The sequence below is a fragment of the Pelodiscus sinensis genome, chromosome 26 (assembly GCF_049634645.1).
Source record: "Pelodiscus sinensis isolate JC-2024 chromosome 26, ASM4963464v1, whole genome shotgun sequence".
Taxonomy (NCBI): Eukaryota; Metazoa; Chordata; order Testudines; family Trionychidae; genus Pelodiscus; species Pelodiscus sinensis.
In genome coordinates, this window is record NC_134736.1 from 12,207,629 (window position 1) to 12,224,037 (window position 16,409).

At 66.9% G+C, this 16,409-nt stretch overlaps 1 protein-coding gene across 5 annotated transcripts in view; it reads left to right on the forward strand.

The window, feature by feature from the left end:
* Window positions 1-16,409, forward strand: part of ROBO3 (roundabout guidance receptor 3) — a 99,972-nt gene extending 83,563 nt beyond the window's left edge. For 2 of the 5 annotated variants that reach the window (XM_075909598.1, XM_075909594.1), the window contains exons 10-28: window positions 425-506; window positions 1,281-1,449; window positions 1,860-2,026; window positions 2,769-2,890; window positions 3,223-3,439; window positions 4,200-4,318; window positions 4,436-4,607; window positions 5,378-5,572; window positions 9,566-9,589; window positions 10,217-10,259; window positions 10,360-10,484; window positions 10,758-10,976; window positions 11,105-11,252; window positions 12,207-12,434; window positions 13,600-13,781; window positions 14,384-14,491; window positions 14,698-14,862; window positions 15,256-15,410; window positions 16,019-16,409. In XM_075909598.1, coding sequence (XP_075765713.1) covers window positions 425-506; window positions 1,281-1,449; window positions 1,860-2,026; window positions 2,769-2,890; window positions 3,223-3,439; window positions 4,200-4,318; window positions 4,436-4,607; window positions 5,378-5,572; window positions 9,566-9,589; window positions 10,217-10,259; window positions 10,360-10,484; window positions 10,758-10,976; window positions 11,105-11,252; window positions 12,207-12,434; window positions 13,600-13,781; window positions 14,384-14,491; window positions 14,698-14,862; window positions 15,256-15,410; window positions 16,019-16,030 — 2,652 coding nt within the window. In that variant the 3' untranslated portion in view covers window positions 16,031-16,409. Of the gene's footprint in view, window positions 1-424; window positions 507-1,280; window positions 1,450-1,859; window positions 2,027-2,768; window positions 2,891-3,222; window positions 3,440-4,199; window positions 4,319-4,435; window positions 4,608-5,377; window positions 5,573-9,565; window positions 9,590-10,216; window positions 10,260-10,359; window positions 10,485-10,757; window positions 10,977-11,104; window positions 11,253-12,206; window positions 12,435-13,599; window positions 13,782-14,383; window positions 14,492-14,615; window positions 14,863-15,255; window positions 15,411-16,018 lie in introns of those variants that run through there. The other 3 variants (XM_075909597.1, XM_075909595.1, XM_075909596.1) reach the window with 3 other exon arrangements.

Sequence of the window (16,409 nt, forward strand, 5' to 3'; positions counted from 1 at the left end):
CAGAGGGAGTTTGTTGCTCCTCCAGGATACAGCACAGCACAGATGGAATCTGGTTTCAGGAACTGGGGCTAAGAGGCCTCAGTGCCCCCCCTTGAGATGGGGGGTGGCTGGGCCCTCCAATCCCAGCCCCCTCCCCAGCTCCTTCTCCCCTGCTTCCCAGACAGAAACTAACCAACTCTCCTTCAGCCCTGCCCCCAGCCAGGGGCCACATTCCACCTTCCTTTGTTTCTCTCCCTGCGGGGTAGCTAGTCAGACAGGTTTGGAGCCCCCTTTGCATAATGACTCACCCCCTGTCCTGCTGGGCCGTGCTGCAGACAGCGGAGGTCACCCACAGCTCACTGCCCAGCATAGCCCCCAGCAAGGTACCCCCACTACGTCACATATCCCATGGCAGCTGCTCTCTCACTGCCCTTGGTGTGTGCAGGTGTCGGACTCGGGGCGTTATGTCTGCATGGCTGCCAGCGCCACGGGGAAGACAGAATGGAGCGGGGTCCTGACGGTGCAAGGTCAGTGGTCCACCCGTCCAGCTGGGCTGGCCCTGCCTGGGGAGGGCTGGGGGGTCCGCGGCCCAGACACACCGCGCTGGCGGGTCACCCCCTTTCCAAGCCCTGGCCAGTGTCCCGAGGTGCCTCACCCCGCTTGCTGGCGCACAGCTGCGACCCTGTTCCCAGCCCTGCTGGGAGCTCGGGCTCTGCCAAGGCCAAGGCCGAGGGACCGCCCGCTGAGCTGGGCTGAGCTGCTTGGGAGACATGGAGCTGGGCTCCAGGGCCAGCCCACACATGCTGGCACCTGAGGCGGGGAGCTCAAATGATGCCCCCAGGCCCCCTCCTTTGGCCAGCAGCAGACACAATTTTCTGCACTCTGGGTCCTAGTATCCCCCCCCACACACACACACAGTCTGGCACCTGAGGTGGCTGCCTCAGTTTGCCTCATGGTAAGGCCAGCCCTGCGGGGCTCCATGGGCCGTGTGTCAGACTCGCTGGGGCCTGGCCTGGCCAGCACTGCCTGGAGACACTCGCAGGCCTGGCAGCCGACATCTCTTGCCCCCCACGAGCATGGCACAAGCGGGTGTCGGGCACTGGGCCTCTCCCTGCGGTGTCCCACTAGGCCTCCGCACATCAGGCAGTGGCTGTGGCAGGCCAGCCAGCTCCCTGTGCCGGTTGTTGGTCGCAGAGTCCGTGCAGCAAAGGGCTCGGTCTTTGCAAGCCGGCGGGAGGTCTGGGGGCTCCTGCCTGGCCTGGACTCTGTGACCCCTACAGCTCTGTCCATCTGTCCTCTAGAGCTCGGGGCTGACCTCCAGGTGCAGCTCTCCGAGCCTGGCCACCTCCCTGGGCCCCCCTCGGCACCTCTGGTCACCAACGTCACCAGGAACAGCGTGACCCTGGCCTGGAAGCCGAGCCCCCAAGGCGGGGACGCCGCCGTCACTACGTACATCATTGAAGCGTTCAGGTAACGCCCTGCCCAGAGGGGCGACCCCGGAGTGCCTGCCTGGGGAGGGGGCCGGGGCCAGGCTGCGAGTACAAACCCCTCCCGGTCTCCTACCCACTCCCTGGGGGCAGGCTGCATTGGGGGAGGGGGACTCTGGCGCTGTGCCCGAGACCCTTGCTGGTCCCTGTCCCACCGGGAGCCCCACGCGAGCAGCCCCGAGGCCGGAGGCTCGGCTCTCCCTTCGGACACGCAGCAAGAGAGGACCAAGCCCTGCCCGTCCCTCTGTGCTGAGACCGGCACCCCCGGCTCTGCTGGACTCTGGAATCGCCCTCACATGAGGACCGTCTTGGCTGCTGCCCACGGGCCTGGGCACTGCCCACCCCGCCCGGCTCTCAGCAATGACCTGGCGGTGTCCCCCTCCCCGGCTGCAGCCAGTCAGCAGGCAGCACCTGGCAGACGGTGGCCGATAACGTGCGGGTGGAGAAGCACACGGTGAGCGACCTGAGCCCCGACACCATCTACCTCTTCCTGATCCGCGCCGCCAACGCCCAGGGCCTGAGCGACCCCAGCCCCGTCTCGGAGCCCGTGCGCACCCAAGGTGGGCAGGGCCTAGCGCCGGGGGGGGCCCCGGGGGCCCAGTCGTCGAATGGGCAGGGCCAGGGAGAGGGGCTGGGCTGAACTGGGGGTTCTCAGCGGGGGAGGGAGGCTGGGCTGGGGGTTCTCACATGGGGGCCTGGGCTGGGCAGTGGGGGCTCATGCTGGGGGCACTGGGCCTGATGCTGGGCCGGGCAGTGGGGGCTCAGGGCCCGATGCTGGGCCGGGCAGAGAGGGCTCACTCTGGGGGTGCTGGGCCCGATGCTGGGCCAGACAGTGGGGGCTCAGGGCCCGATGCTGGGCCGGGCAGAGGGGGCTCACACTGGGGGCACTGGTCCCGATTCTGGGCTGGGCAGTGGGGGCTCAGGGCCCGATGCTGGGCCGGGCAGTGGGGACTCACGCTGGGGGCACTGGGCCCGATGCTGGGCCGGGCAGTGGGGACTCACGCTGGGGGCAGTGGGCCCGATGCTGGGCCGGGCAGTGGGGGCTCACACTGGGGGCTCTGGGCCCGATGCTGGGCTGGGCAGTGGGGGCTCAGGGTCCAATGCTGGGCCGGGCAGTGGGGGCTCACACTAGGGGCGCTGGGCCCGATGCTGGGCCGGGCAGTGGGGGCTCTGGGCCCGATGCTGGGCTGGGCAGTGGGGGCTCAGGGCCCAATGCTGGGCCGGGCAGTGGGGGCTCACGCTGGGGGCGCTGGGCCCGATGCTGGGCCGGGCAGTGGGGGCTCACGCTTGGCTTCTCATCAGATGTCAGCCCCGCCAGGCAGGGGGTGGATCACCGGCAGGTGCAGCGTGAGCTCAGCCAGGTCGCGGTGCAGCTGCAGGCACCCGTCATCCTCACCTCCACCGCCATCCAGGTGTCCTGGACTGTGAGTGTGGCGCCGGCTGGCAGGGTGCAGGCGGGCACAGCCGTGCAGAGCAAGTCTGGTGGGCAGCAGGGCAGATGTGGGGAGGTGTCAGTGGGGCAGGCAGGTGGGGGCAGGCATTGGGGCAGAGGCGGTGCAGGGCATGGGGGGAGGTGTCAGTGGGGCAGGCAGTGGGGGGTGGAGGTGGTGCAGGGCATGGGGAGGAAGAGGCAGGCTTGTGGGGAGGTGTCAGTGGGGGGCAGCAGATGGGGGTGGTGCTGCAGAGCGTGGTGGGGCAGCCTGGCTCCAGGGGTCTGGGGCCACGGCGAGCGCTCCCCAGGCCTTCCCCTCCCCAGGTGAACCGCCAGGCACAGTTCCTGCAGGGCTACCGGGTGCTGTACCGCCCGCGGGGCGGGGCCTGGCAGGGGCAGGATGTGCCAGTGCCCGCCCAGCGCCGCACCGTGCTGCTGGAGCTGCACAAGGGCCAGGACTACGAGATCAAGGTGCGCCCCTACTTCGACGAGCTGCAGGGCACGGACAGCGAGGTGCTGCTGGTGCGCACACCCGAGGAAGGTCAGCGAGGGGGGCTGGTGGTGCGGGCGCCTGAGGAAGGCCGGAGGGGGGGGGGCTGATGTGCAGGTGCCTGCGGAAGGTCAGGGGGCTGGTGGTGCGGGCGCCCGAGGAAGGTCAGTGGGGGGGGGAGCTGGTGGTGCGGGCGCCCGAGGAAGGTCAGTGGGGGCGGGAGCTGGTGGTGCGGGCGCCGGAGGAAGGTCAGGAGGTGCCAGGCACCAGCGAGGGAGCCGTATGAAGGGGCTGTGCCCGCCCCGGGGGCGCTGGGACCATGAGGAATGGCTGCCTGACTGCTGCGCCTGGCTCCCTTGGGGGCCGAGGAGCCTGGTGGGGAGGGGACGGGCGGGGCGGCTGGGGGTCCGGTGCTCTCATGTGGGGAGAACTGCCCAGTGCTCCCAGGCATTCGCTAACCTCCCTGGGCCATGGACGAACTCCCATAATGCCCCCCTTGGCTGACCTGCCTGGCCTGGCAGCTCCATGGGCTGCACCACGGTACCTGTCACGGAGCCAGTGGCCAGGCTCTGGGACCGGCCCTTTCCCCGTGGCCCGTCTGAGCTGTGGTCTGTGGCCGGGAGCAGCCAGGGCCGGAGCTGGCAGCCGGGCGTGGCGCCTGGACTCCCTGGGGGCAGGTGCGGGGCCCGCTGGAGGCTCTCACAGCTGGGCATGGCGATTAAGGCTGGTGGGTGTTCTTGGTGCCAGTGCCAAGCCTGATCCGCCCTGGGGGCACTGCCACCAGCACTCACCCCTCTTTCCTTCCTGCCAGCCCCCAGTGCCCCTCCTCAGGAGGTTTCCGTGGTAGCCGTGGGCAACAGCACCAGCATCAACGTGTCGTGGGAGCCACCCCCCGCTGGCGAGCAGAACGGCCTCATCCAGAATTACCAGGTAGGGGCTGCTGGTGAGAGTCGGCAAGTCCTGCAGTGCCCACGGGCCCTGGCCAGGCCAATGCCAGGCGCCTGGGGGCAGCTGCTCCACGGGTGACCAGTCTCTTCTCCCGGGCAGATCTGGTGCCTGGGGAATGAGAGCCAGTTCCACATCAACCAGAGCGTGGAGGGCGTGGTGCGTTCAGTGGTGCTGCAGGGGCTGGTGCCCGGCATGCTCTACCGCACCCAGGTGGCCGCTGTCACCAGTGCTGGCGTGGGAGTGAGGAGCGTGCCCGTCGCCATCTGGATCAGTGAGTTGCACCTGGCTCTCGGCCCTGCCGTGCTGTGCTGTGCTGAGCCGTGCCGTGCTGTGTCGTGCTGGCCTGGCTGCAGTGCTGAGCTGTGCCGTGCTGAGCCGTGCTGGCCTGGCTGCAGTACTGAGCTGTGCCGTGCTGTGCCGTGCTGGCCTGGCTGCAGTGCTGAGCTGTGCCGTGCTGAGCCGTGCTGGCCTGGCTGCAGTACTGAGCTGTGCCGTGCCGAGCCGTGCTGTGTCGTGCTGGCCTGGCTGCAGTGCTGAGCCGTGCCGAGCCGTGCTGAGCCGTGCCGTGCTGTGTCGTGCTGGCCCGGCTGCAGTGCTGAGCCGTGCCGTGCCGAGCCGTGCTGAGCCGTGCCGTGCTGTGTCGTGCTGGCCTGGCTGCAGTGCTGAGCCGTGCCGTGCTGTGCCGTGCTGGCCTGGCTGCAGTGCTGAGCCGTGCCGTGCCGAGCCATGCTGGCCTGGCTGCAGTGCTGAGCCGTGCCGTGCTGTGTCGTGCTGGCCTGGCTCAGCGCTGAGTTGTGCTGAGCTGTGCACTGCCCGAGTGTGGGGGGCAGCGAGGCACTAGTGGGGCACCTCGTGTGACCCTGCCAGGACCCTGCCTTGTTGGGGCTCAGGGCCACGTGGCTGCGGGTGCCGGGTGTGCATGACAGGGGTTCGGGGGGCTGCGTGAGGGGGCTGTGGTGCCTGCTGCCCTGCAATCCACAGCCCCAGCAGACCACGTAGATGCCCTCTCACTGCCTCTCCTTTGCCCTGTGCCCGCTGCAGAGCCTGCCCCGGAGCAGGGCGAGGTGCCTGTCAGCAGTGGGGAGGGCGTGAGCCTGGCTGAGCAGATCACAGACGTGGTGAAGCAGCCGGCCTTCATCGCTGGCCTGGGCGGGGCCTGCTGGGTCGTCCTCATGGGTTTCAGCCTCTGGCTCTACTGGCGCCGCAAGAAGAGGAAGGAGCTGAGTCATTACACGGGTGAGGGACCAGCCCCCCAACTGCCACGCGTCAGAGACCAGCCCCCCCGACTGCCACATGCCAGGGACCGACAACCCCCCGACTGCCACGTGCCAGGGACCGACAACCCCCCGACTGCCACGTGCCAGGGACCAGCCCCCCCGACTGCCACACGCCAGATACCAGCCCCCCCGACTGCCACGTGCCAGGGACCAGCCCCCCCAAACTGCCACACGCCAGATACCAGCCCCCCCGACTGCTACGTGCCAGGGACCAGCCCCCCCAAACTGCCACACGCCAGATACCAGCCCCCCCGACTGCCACGTGCCAGGGACCAGCCCCCCCAAACTGCCACACGCCAGATACCAGCCCCCCCAACTGCCACGCGCCAGATACCAGCCCCCCCAACTGCCACGCGTCAGGGACTGAAACCCCCCCGACTGCCACGCGTCAGAGACCAGCCCCCCCGACTGCCACGCACCAGGGACCGACAGCCCCCGCCCCCGACTGCCACGTGCCAGGGACCGACAGCCCACGCCCCCGACTGCCACATGCCAGGGACCGACAACCCCCGCCCCCGACTGCCACACGTCAGGGACCGACAGCCCCTGCCCCCGACTGCCACGCGTCAGGGACCGACAACCTGCCCCCCCGACTGCCACGTGCCAGAGACCGACAGCCCCCGCCCCTGACTGCCACGCGCTAGGGACCAACAGCCCCCCGACTGCCATGTGCCATGGACCAGCCCACACCAGCCCCATCCACGCACCAGGGACCAACACTCCGCACACACAATTCCTCCAACAGGCCAGGGACCAACAGACCCACACACACAACCCCTCCATGCGCCAGGAACTGGCAGTCCCCACCCCCGACTGCCACATGCAAGAAACCAGCCCCCCCGACTGCCACATGCCAGGGACCAGCCCCCTCCAATCCCATCCATGTGCCAGGGACCGACACCCCCCACACACAATTCCTCCATGCACCAGGGACTGACACCCCCCCATAGCACCAGGGACCAAGAGACCCACACACACAACCCCTCCATGCACCAGGGACCGACAGCCCCCCCCCCCCATTCTCCTACACGCACCAGGGATAGCGAGTAAGACAGAGAACATTTTACTGTCTATAAATCCATGGTACGCCCACATCTTGAATACTGTTTGCAGATGTGGCCGCCTCACCTCAAAAACGATATAGTGGCACTGGAAAAGAGTCAGAAAAAGGCAACAAAGATTGTCCCATATGATGAGAGATTAAAAAGACTGGGACTTTTCAGCTTAGAAAAGAGACTGATCGTACATCTACACAGCAGGGCTAACGCTGGAATGAACTACACAACTTGAGCCACCTCAGTTGCATAGGTTATGTCAAAATAGCTTATTTTGGCTTTTGGTGCTGTCTACGCAGCAGGAAGTCGAAGGAAGAACACTCTTCCCCCAACTTCCCTTACTCCTCGTGCAAGGAGGGCTACCGGAGTTGGAGTAAGAAGCCTTCCAGCTCACATATTTCAAAATATATAGTAGCCCAATGTCTGTGACTCTGTAACTCTGAAATGCTGGCTGTTCCCTCCCCGCTGTTGCCTGAGTCACGTCCTTCGCCTCCTGCCGTGGCGCTCGGCTGACTTCTGCACTGCTCAGCTGGGTCACCGCGTGGGAGCAAGTGGTGCAAGCGACCGTTAAGGCTCTGTGCTCCCCGTGCTGCATGGGGAGCGCGATGCCCAAACGGCCATTTGGGCTCTGCGGTCCTCCAAGTGAGAGGCAGGAGGGGGAGGAGAAGAGAAAGAGAGACAGAGAGAGAGGCAGGAGGCGGAGGAGAGCTGAGAGAGAGGGGGGGGCAGTAGCAGAAGGAGGAGAGAGAGAGAGCGAGAGACCGGAGGCTCAGGAGAGAAGACCGATCTGGAGGAGAGACCTGAAAATCCTGTCTTATGACGGATGGGCTAGTTGGCTAGTTTCAAAATAAAGGCTGGCAGTGTAGACGCGCACTGTTATTTTGGAAAAACGTCCATTAGTCCGAAATAACACTACTGTGTAGACATAGCCTAAGGGGGGGTATGATAGTGGTCTATAAAATCATGACTGGTATGGAAAAAGTGAATAAGGAAAAGCTATTTACTTGTTCCCATAATGTAAGAACTAGAGGTCACCAAATGAAATTAATAGGCAGCATGTTTAAAACAAACAAAAGAAAGTTTTTCTATACTCAGCACACAGTCAACCTGTGGAACTCCTTGCCAGAGGAGATTGTGAAGACCAGAACTTTAATGGGGTTCAAAAAAAGACTAGATAAATTCATGGAGGATAGGCCCATCTGTGGCTTCAGATGGGTAGCCGAGTTAGTCTGTAGCAGGAAAAACTTAAAACACAACAAATAGTCTGGTAGCACTTTAAAGACTAACAAAATATGTAGATGGTATCATGAGCTTTTGTGGGCACTGTGACGTAGTGGGGGGTACCTTGCTGGTTGCTATGCTGGGCAGTGGGTTGTGAGTGACCTCCACTGGCTGCTGGCTGCAGCACGGCCCAGCAGGGCGGGGGATGAGTCATTATGCAAGGGGGCTTCGAACCTGTCTGACGTGTTATCCCCCAGGGAGCGGAACAATGGGAAGAAGGGGAGTGGAGCCCTGGCTGGGGGCAGGGCTGGAAGTGAGTGAGTTAGGGGGGTTTCTGGCTGAGTTCATGGAGGAAGCAGCCTAGGCAACGGGCTGGGATTTAGGGGTCCAGGCTCCCCCATCTCAAGGGGGGCTGAGGCCTCCTAGGCCTGCCCTGTAACCGGATGACATCTGTGCTGTGCTGTATCCTGGAGCAGCAATAAACTCCCTCTGTTCTACTGGCTGGTGGAGTCTGTTCGTGCCCCTACGGGGGTGCAGGAGACGGGGAAACCCCAACGTGCTGTCACCGGCACATCTGAAGAAGTGGGCTATGCCCACGAAAGTTCATGATCCCACCTACATGTTTTGTTAGTCTATAAAGTGCTACCGGACCATTTGTTGTTTTTTAAGTTTTTCCATCAATGGCTGTTAGCCAGGATGGGTAGGAACGGTGTCCCCAACCTCTGCTTGTTACAGGCTGGGAATGGATAACGGGAGGGATCACTTGATGTTTCCTTGTTCTGTTCACTCCCTTGGGGGCATCTGGCATTGGCCACTGTCGGCTGACAGGATACTGGGCTAGATGGACCTTTGGTCTGACCCAGTCTGGCTGTTCTTATGCGGGCATGTGAGGCTCTGCTTGGGACCATCCCAACAGCCTGGCTGCTTCCCCCCAGAGCCAGCTCGTGTGCACAGCTAGCCTCCTCTAAAAGGGTGTTACAAGGAGGAGGGAGAAAACTTGTTCATGTTGGCCTCTGAGGACAGGACAGGAAGCAATGAGCTTAAACTGCAGCCCGGGAGACAGGTTGGACATTAGGAAAAACTTCCTGCCTGTCCGGGGGGTTAAACACTGGAATACATTGCCTAGGGGGTTGTGGACTCTCCATCACTGGAGATATTGAAGAGCAGGTTGGTCAGACACCAGCCAGGGATGACCTAGATGGTGCTTGATCCTGCCGGGAGGGCTGGGACTGCACTCGACGATCTCACAAGGTCTGCTGCCCCAGCCTGGCACTCTTGCATTCCCTGGTGAGGTAGAGGCTGCAGGGAAGGGGCCATCCAGCGTGAGGGGTGCGCCAGCGACCGGGCAGAGCCAGCCTCTGTTATCACCCCTGAGTTGACCGTCCCCCTTGGGCCGGCCTGGGCAGCCTACTCCTCAGGCTCACAACTGTGCCGGCGCTCTCGGGCGGCTCGCAGAGCCTATGGGGACTGGGCCACTGCTGAGAACTCAGTCCCAAGTCACCCATCGGCAAGCCCAGCCACCCTGCGCTGCTGCCCTGGGCATCCATGGTGGCAGCAGCTGGGCTGGGACCCAAAGGAGCAAGGCCTGCTCCACTCCTGGGGCTGCCCCTGCCCTGCTGTGCCCTGGCACTCCCCTGCCTGCAGCTGCTGCGACTGACTCCCCTGCTCTCTTGCAGCCTCCTTTGCCTACACGCCGGCAGGTAAGGCCCCTCCCTCGCCCAGCCAGAGTTCCCAGAGCGGCTGGGCCTCAGCCGGACTCGAACCAGCGACTGCCCAGACCTGGCCCGGAGCAGAGGGGGCGAGCGGCCGGAACTTTCTCTCCAGGCCAGGTCCCCCGCGTGTCTCTCGCTGCTGCTGCCTCTGCCGTGGCCCCCACCCCAAGCCCCTCTCCCCTGCTCCACCCCGCCCTCACTCTGCCACTTTCCCCAAGTCCCCGCCTGGGCCCCTGCCCTCACTCCACCCCTTGCCCAATCTCTGCCCCAGCCTAACTCTGCCCTTCCACAAATCTCCATTCCCGTCCCTGGCTCCTCCCCAACAGCCGTTTGCGGAGGGGTCGCCAGCTCTCCGGCCGCGCCACTGGGGGCTGTGTCCATCCCGTTGGGCTGGACCACTCGCGGCGCTCGAGGAGGAGGGGGGGAGTCAGTGGGGCTGCCAGCCGGAGGCACAGAGTCAGCTACAGTGTGAGCTGCCTGCTGGCCATGGCCTTGCCACTGCTCCGGAACTGCACCCAGGACTGCCCCCCCAGCCGGGTCCCACCCCACCCCCTGCAGCCGGGTCCCCTCCCACTCCTCACAGCCAGGCCCTACAGCAGCGTCCGTCTCTTTCAGTGGCGTTCCCACGCGCGGAGGGGCCAGCCTGCAGCAACAGCAGGTAAGTGGAAATGCCCCACCCCGCGCCCCATGCTGGGCAGCCCCTGGGCAGTGCTGCCGGCATGCAGAGCACGGGCCCAGCCCTGCCTCTCTCCCTGCAGACCCGGCATGCTGGCCATGGCCCCCAGCGCCCCTGCCTATCCATGGCTGGCGGACTCCTGGCCCGCGCCCAGCCTGCTGTGCAATGGGAGTGCCAAGGAGCCTGGCACAGAGAGATACTACAACGGTACGGAGCTGAGGGCTGGGGCAGGCGGGCAGGACTGGGAGCCGTGCTGGGAACAGGCCCGTCAGGAGCAGCTCCAGCCAAGGAGCAGAGCTGAGTGCAGGGCAGGGGCCCAAGGCAGCTTTGTGTCCCGGGGAGCCCCGGGGCCGAGCTCCTGCCCAGGTGCAGGGGCAGCAGCGTCAAGCCTGGGACCTCTGGGCTTCCCCGTGGCGGGAGGGGCAGGAGACGCAGGCGAGCCGCCCACAGCGAGGTGGCCTGTGTGTGACTCGCCCGCAGAGGCCGGGATTTCCAGCTACCTCGCCCAGGCGGAGCTGTTCGGGGCGGGCCTGTCGGACGGGCCCATTTACAGCACCATCGACCCGGCCAGTGAGGAGATGCGGAGCTTCTCGCAGCGCACCACGCCTTACGCCAGCACGCCCGGGGGGCCCTGCGGGGCGCCCAGCCTGCCCTCCCCCGGCGAGGAGGAGAGCCCCTGGGGCAGCCGTGCCCAGCACGGTAGGGGCGCTGCGGGGCGGGGTAGGTGGGGGGCCCAGTGAGCTACCCCGGGTGTTCCACTGGCCGGACCCCAAGCCCAGCCCCCACTGCGGGCTGCCCCGCTCACTGTGCCTGTCTCTGGTCTCTAGCGGTGCCAGTCGGCAAGGCAAGGGCCGTGGGGAAGGCGGTGAAAACGCCGGCGCTGAGCTGGACGGAGCTGCTGCCCCCACCGCCCCCAGCCAGCGAGCTGAGCCAGTACGAGGAGGAGGAGGAGGAGGAGGAGGAGCTGGCTGCCAGGTGGGTGCGCTTACTGGATGGTGCCACTGCCCAAACCCCAGCAATGCCAGGCCCCGATCCTGGAGCCCACAGCCACGCAGTCGGCACATGGCCATGCGTGCTGCGCTGCCCCCCCGGCCAGAGGAGCTGCAGGGAGCCGGGAGGGTCCTGGCAGACCTGTGGCATTGCTGCCTGCCTAGGCCACCTGCAGCTCAGCAGGGGCTGTGAGAGGGCCATAGTCATGGGGAGCCTGGGTGGCAGCATGTACCACAGCTGGGAGGCTCTCGGCCCCTCCCCCCAACCCCATAGAGCCCCTGCCAGGGGCTCCCTGCAGTGCTGGGGGTGCCCCAGCCTCTCCAGGGCAAGGCAGGGTCCCACTGGCCATGAGATGGCACACAGGGCTAGGTAGTGCCATGGGAGCAGAGCCAGGGGGCCATATGGAACCGGCAGAGTGTGGGGGGTAATGTAGGACTGAGCAAGGATCTGCATGGGGCGGGGAAGGATTAGGGAGGCCAGCATGGCTGGGCGGGATGAGGGGGGGCTGGGCAGGGCGGAGTGGGATGAGGGAGGCCAGATGGGGCTGGGCGGGATGAGGGAGGCCAGTGGGGCAGGTTGGGAAGATGTGAGGGGTGGGATGAGAGCGTCCGGTGAAGTGGGGTGGGACAAGGGGCTGGGCGGGACGAGGGGGTGGGCGGGGAGCAGCAGGAGACGTGTGGGGTGGGAGGAGGGCGACCGGCGGGTTGGGGGGGCTGGGCGGGACGAGGGGGTGGGCGGGGAGCAGCAGGAGACGTGTGGGGTGGGAGGAGGGCGACCGGCGGGTTGGGGGGGCTGGGCGGGACGAGGGGGTGGGCGGGGAGCAGCAGGAGACGTGTGGGGTGGGAGGAGGGAGGTGCGCTGGGCAGGGTGGGCGGGATGAGAGCCAGAGGCTCTCCAGGCCGGTGGTGCCCAGCAGGGTCTGACAGTGCCTGTTTGCAGCATGGAGGCGGGGGAATGGGGCCCCCCACTGCCCGAACGCACCTACCTGGGAGAGACCATCCAGGAGGAGCAGAGCCGCCCGCCCCTGCCCCACGGCGCCGCCTCCTCGCCCGCCCACTCCTACGGGCAGCAGTCCACCGCCACGCTGACGCCCTCGCCGCAGGCCGAGAGGAGAGCTGCCGAGGACATCCCCCGGCTGCGTCACTTCGAGATCCCCCACCCGCCCCGGTAGCAGCCCCCAGCGCCCGCACACCTGGGGCTCCGGCTGCCGGGAGCTCCCCGCAGCCCTTCCCAGGAGAGAGCTGGGCGGGTGGAGCTCCCCTCACAGCCCTGTTGGCCCTCACTGCCCCCCCGCCCCTCACTGCCCCCCCCCCGCAGCCCCCAGCTCCCCTCACAGCCCCCCTGCAGCCCCCAGCTCCCCTCACAGCCCTGTCGGCCCTCACTGCCCCCCTGCCCCTCACTGCCCCCCCGCCCCTCACTGTCCCCCCGCAGTGCCCAGCTCACCTCACTGCCCCCCGGCTCTCCTCACTGCCCCCCCACCCCTCACTGCCAGCCCACAGCCCCCAGCTCCCCTCACAGCCCCCCAGCTCTCCTCACTGCCCCCCCGCCCCTCACTGCCAGCCCACAGCCCCCAGCTCCCCTCACAGCCCCCCAGCTCTCCTCACTGCCCCCCCCCGGCCCTCACTGCTCCCCCGCTCCTCACTGCCAACCTGCCCGCAGCCCCCAGCTCCCCTCACAGCCCCCCGGCTCTCCTCACTGCTCCCCCCGGCCCCTCACTGCCGACCCACAGCTGCTGGCTCCCCTCACAGCCCTGCCGGCACCTCTCACTCCTGACCCACGGCCTTCTGCTCTCCTCACAGCCCTACTGGCGCCCCTCACTCCCGACCCACAGCTTCCACTACCCGGCCCCCAGTTTCCCACACAGCCCTGCTGTTTCCTGACTTGCAACACCCACTAGCTCTGGCCTGGCCCCTGCTGTACTGTGGCTTGAGGAAAGGAGACCCCCCCTCGGGTTACAGAGACCCCAGCCGGTCGGGGGCGATTCCTGCCCAGGGTGGCCCTCTAGGGACCTGACGAACGATTCCCCGTCCCCCCGCATCTCTGCCCTTGCCACCAGCTGGGAGCCTGCCCTGTGCATCAGGGCTTCCGTGGGCTGGGTGCAGAGCGGGGTCTGTGGCACGGCCCGTGGGCAGCCCGGGGAGCTGGGTTGCGGGCAGGGGCCCCTGGAGCAGAGCCACGTGTCCCCTTGCCCCACTTGGGGGCCCCAGAGGCCAGGCTGTCCTCTCACGTGGGGCACCTTGGCAGGGGCAGCTGCAGGGTGCTGGGTGCCAGGTGGCTGCCCCGGCTCCGTGCCCATGTGTGTGTTAACTGAGCTGCTCTTGCTCTGTTCCAGGCGGTTGCCAAGCGGCCCGGGGGCATTGCCCAGGGTGTCAAGCCCTCCCCTGACCCAGTCCGACCCCAATCTCAGTGCCCTTCCGGAGGGGGCTGATGGCCACACACCCAGACATGGGCAGAGCCACCACCGCTGTCCAAGCCCCACATGCAGCGCTGAGAACATCATGTCCCCGAGCCCAGGTAAGTGCAGCCCAGCCCATGATGCTCCCACAGCCCGCCCAGGCAGAGGAGGGCACCTGTGCCCGGCCACGGGGACCTGCCGGGCAGGTGCTGCAGCCAGAGAGGGCTTTGCTAGCCTGTGCCTGGCCATGGGGACCTGTCAGGCAGGTGCTGCAGCCGGGGAGGGATTTGCTAGCCTGTGCCCGGCTAGAGGGACCTGCCAGGTGGGTGCTGCAGCCGGGGAGGGCTTTGCTAGCCTGTGCCCGGCTAGAGGGACCTGCCAGGTGGGTGCTGCAGCCGGGGAGGGCTTTGCTACCCTGTGCCCGGCTGGAGGGACCTGCCAGGCAGGTGATGGGGCCGGGGAGGGCTTTGCTACCCTGTGCCCGGCCATGGGGAGGTGATGGGGCCGGGGAGGGCTTTGCTACCCTGTGCCCGGCCATGGGGACCTGCCAGGCAGGTGATGGGGCCGGGGAGGGCTTTGCTAACCTGTGCCAAGCTGGGGCTAGAAAGCCTGGCCCCTTACAGACACGGTGCTGCCCATGGGTCCAGTGCTCAGGTGGCAGCGCCGGGCAGAGGATGGGAGGTGGGGGCAGGCCAGGGGCTTACGCTGCCTTTGCCGACAGGTAAAGCCCGTCCTGCCCCCAGTGACGCGTCCCTCACCCCTGCACAGAAAATGGGAAGTAAGAAGAAGGCCAAGTCTAGCCACTACCGCCGGGAGAAGCAGCAGGGAGGTGAGTGTGGCCAGGGCCCAGGCAGCACAGAGAAGTGGGCAGCACAGCTCCAGGCTCGTCGGTCAGGGAGCCGCTGGCCCCAGAGCTGCTGTATCAGCCCTGCCCTCTTTCCCCTCCCCCGCAGGGTCCATGGGGACGCTGCTGGTGGGCGCCTGCCTGGGTTTGCTGGGGGCCAGGCTGACACCCCTCCCCTGCTTCACACACAGACTTGCCACCGCCCCCGCTGCCACCACCCAGCGAGGACCCCGGCGCCTTGGCGCCCCCACCGACCTGCGGCACCTCCTGCCCAGCGAGCGACGTGAGCAGCGCCGGCGGGACAGAGCGTAGGGCTGGGCACCGGGCCATGCCAGGCCAGCCCCAGCACCAAGAGGGTAATGCCGACCACCGCGCCGCGGTCTGGGGCCAGGTTCCCAGTGTGCTCGGGGCCCCTGTGCAGCTCAGGCCGGTGTGGGGCCATTGCACACCCTGATCCCCATGTGCAGCCACCCCGCTGACTGCCCGGTGTGCCCACGGGGCAGAGGCACTGCCAGCCAGGCTGCAGGGCGCAGAGCAGGCCTGGTGGCCATGCAGGTCCATGGCAGGCTCCGGGGCCCCTGCAGTCGGCCTTGGGGGGAGGCCCATGCCCAGGAGCCGCGGTGCTGGGCACACAACAGCTCAAAGACCAGCAGGCTGAGCTGCAACGAGCGGCTCTCTGGCCCTTCGCCTGCCGTGTGCTGTGCGGGGGGAAGCCAGCCCCACCCACGCGCCTGCCCCTTCCCTTGCAGCGGCGGCGATCGTCCCGTACAGCAGACCCACCTTCCTCGCCAGAGGCCAGGTGTCTGGCAGCTGCTCCACCACTGGCAGCTCCTCCTCCCGGGGCTCGACGGGGTCCCGGGGCCACAGCTCCAGCCGCAGCAGGACCGCGGGGGACCGCAGGGAGGTGAGCGCCCCCCGTATATGGGGAGCAGGATGAGGTAGGGCCAGGCGGCCTGCAGGGTGGGATGGGGCTGGCGTGTGGGGTGCCGAGTGTGGGAGCATGGGGGCCACTCCCTTTCCCACCTCCGCCAACGGCACCGGGGCTGCTTTGCTCACCTGCGTCTCCGGCTGGCGGTGCAGGTAAGCTGGGGGTACACGCAGCCCCATACGTGCCTGGAGGGCTTGAACCAGGCTCCCTTAGCACTGAGCGGCCTGGTCTAGGGCGTCCCCTAGGAAAGCCACAGCCGTTAGGGGGCTTTAACTTTGTTCTGGGGTGGAAGCAGCCCCATCCCCATGGGTCCTGGAGATGCCCACCGGCTCGGAGACGGCCGGGGCTCCACGGTGGCTGGGCAGCCAGGCTCCAGATGCCCAGCTGGCTCACTGGCAGCAGGCGGGAGGGGAAGCCCGGCTGCCAATGGGAGGGCAAGGGGCCCCACAGAGAGAGGAAGAACTTGGGTCCCTGGCAAGGCTGCTGTGGTGTTCCCCCGTCGCCAGGAGCTCCCCGTGCTCTGCAGCGGGTCCAGCCCCAGCCCCTTCCAGCTCCCCTCTGCTGAGGCCTTTCTCTTCCTGCAGGAGAAGAGGTGAAGCCGGCGGGGCTGGCGCCGGAGCGGACACTGGCTGAGAGCTGGGCTGGGCTCCGGGCTTTCACTGATGATGCGGTGACTGGAGTCCCTTGTAAATAGGCAGGGTGGGGGGGGCGGCAGGCCGGGGGCTCGTGGGGGAGGCTGGCACGGGCCAGTTGGGTCCCAGGCCAGTGGCTCTGGGAAGGAAGCTTTGCGCCCGGCACAGCAGGGGCAGGAAGCTGGAGCAGGCCCGGCCTCCAGCCTGGCGTAGAGAACAGCCCTCCGGCACGGCCTGCGCTGGCCCCTGGGCGCGGCCGGCCCAGCCACCCCTCGCCTGGGCGGGGGGGATTTGGTACCGAAGGAGCCTTTTGTAAACCAACCAATAAAGCTGTTTGCTACCC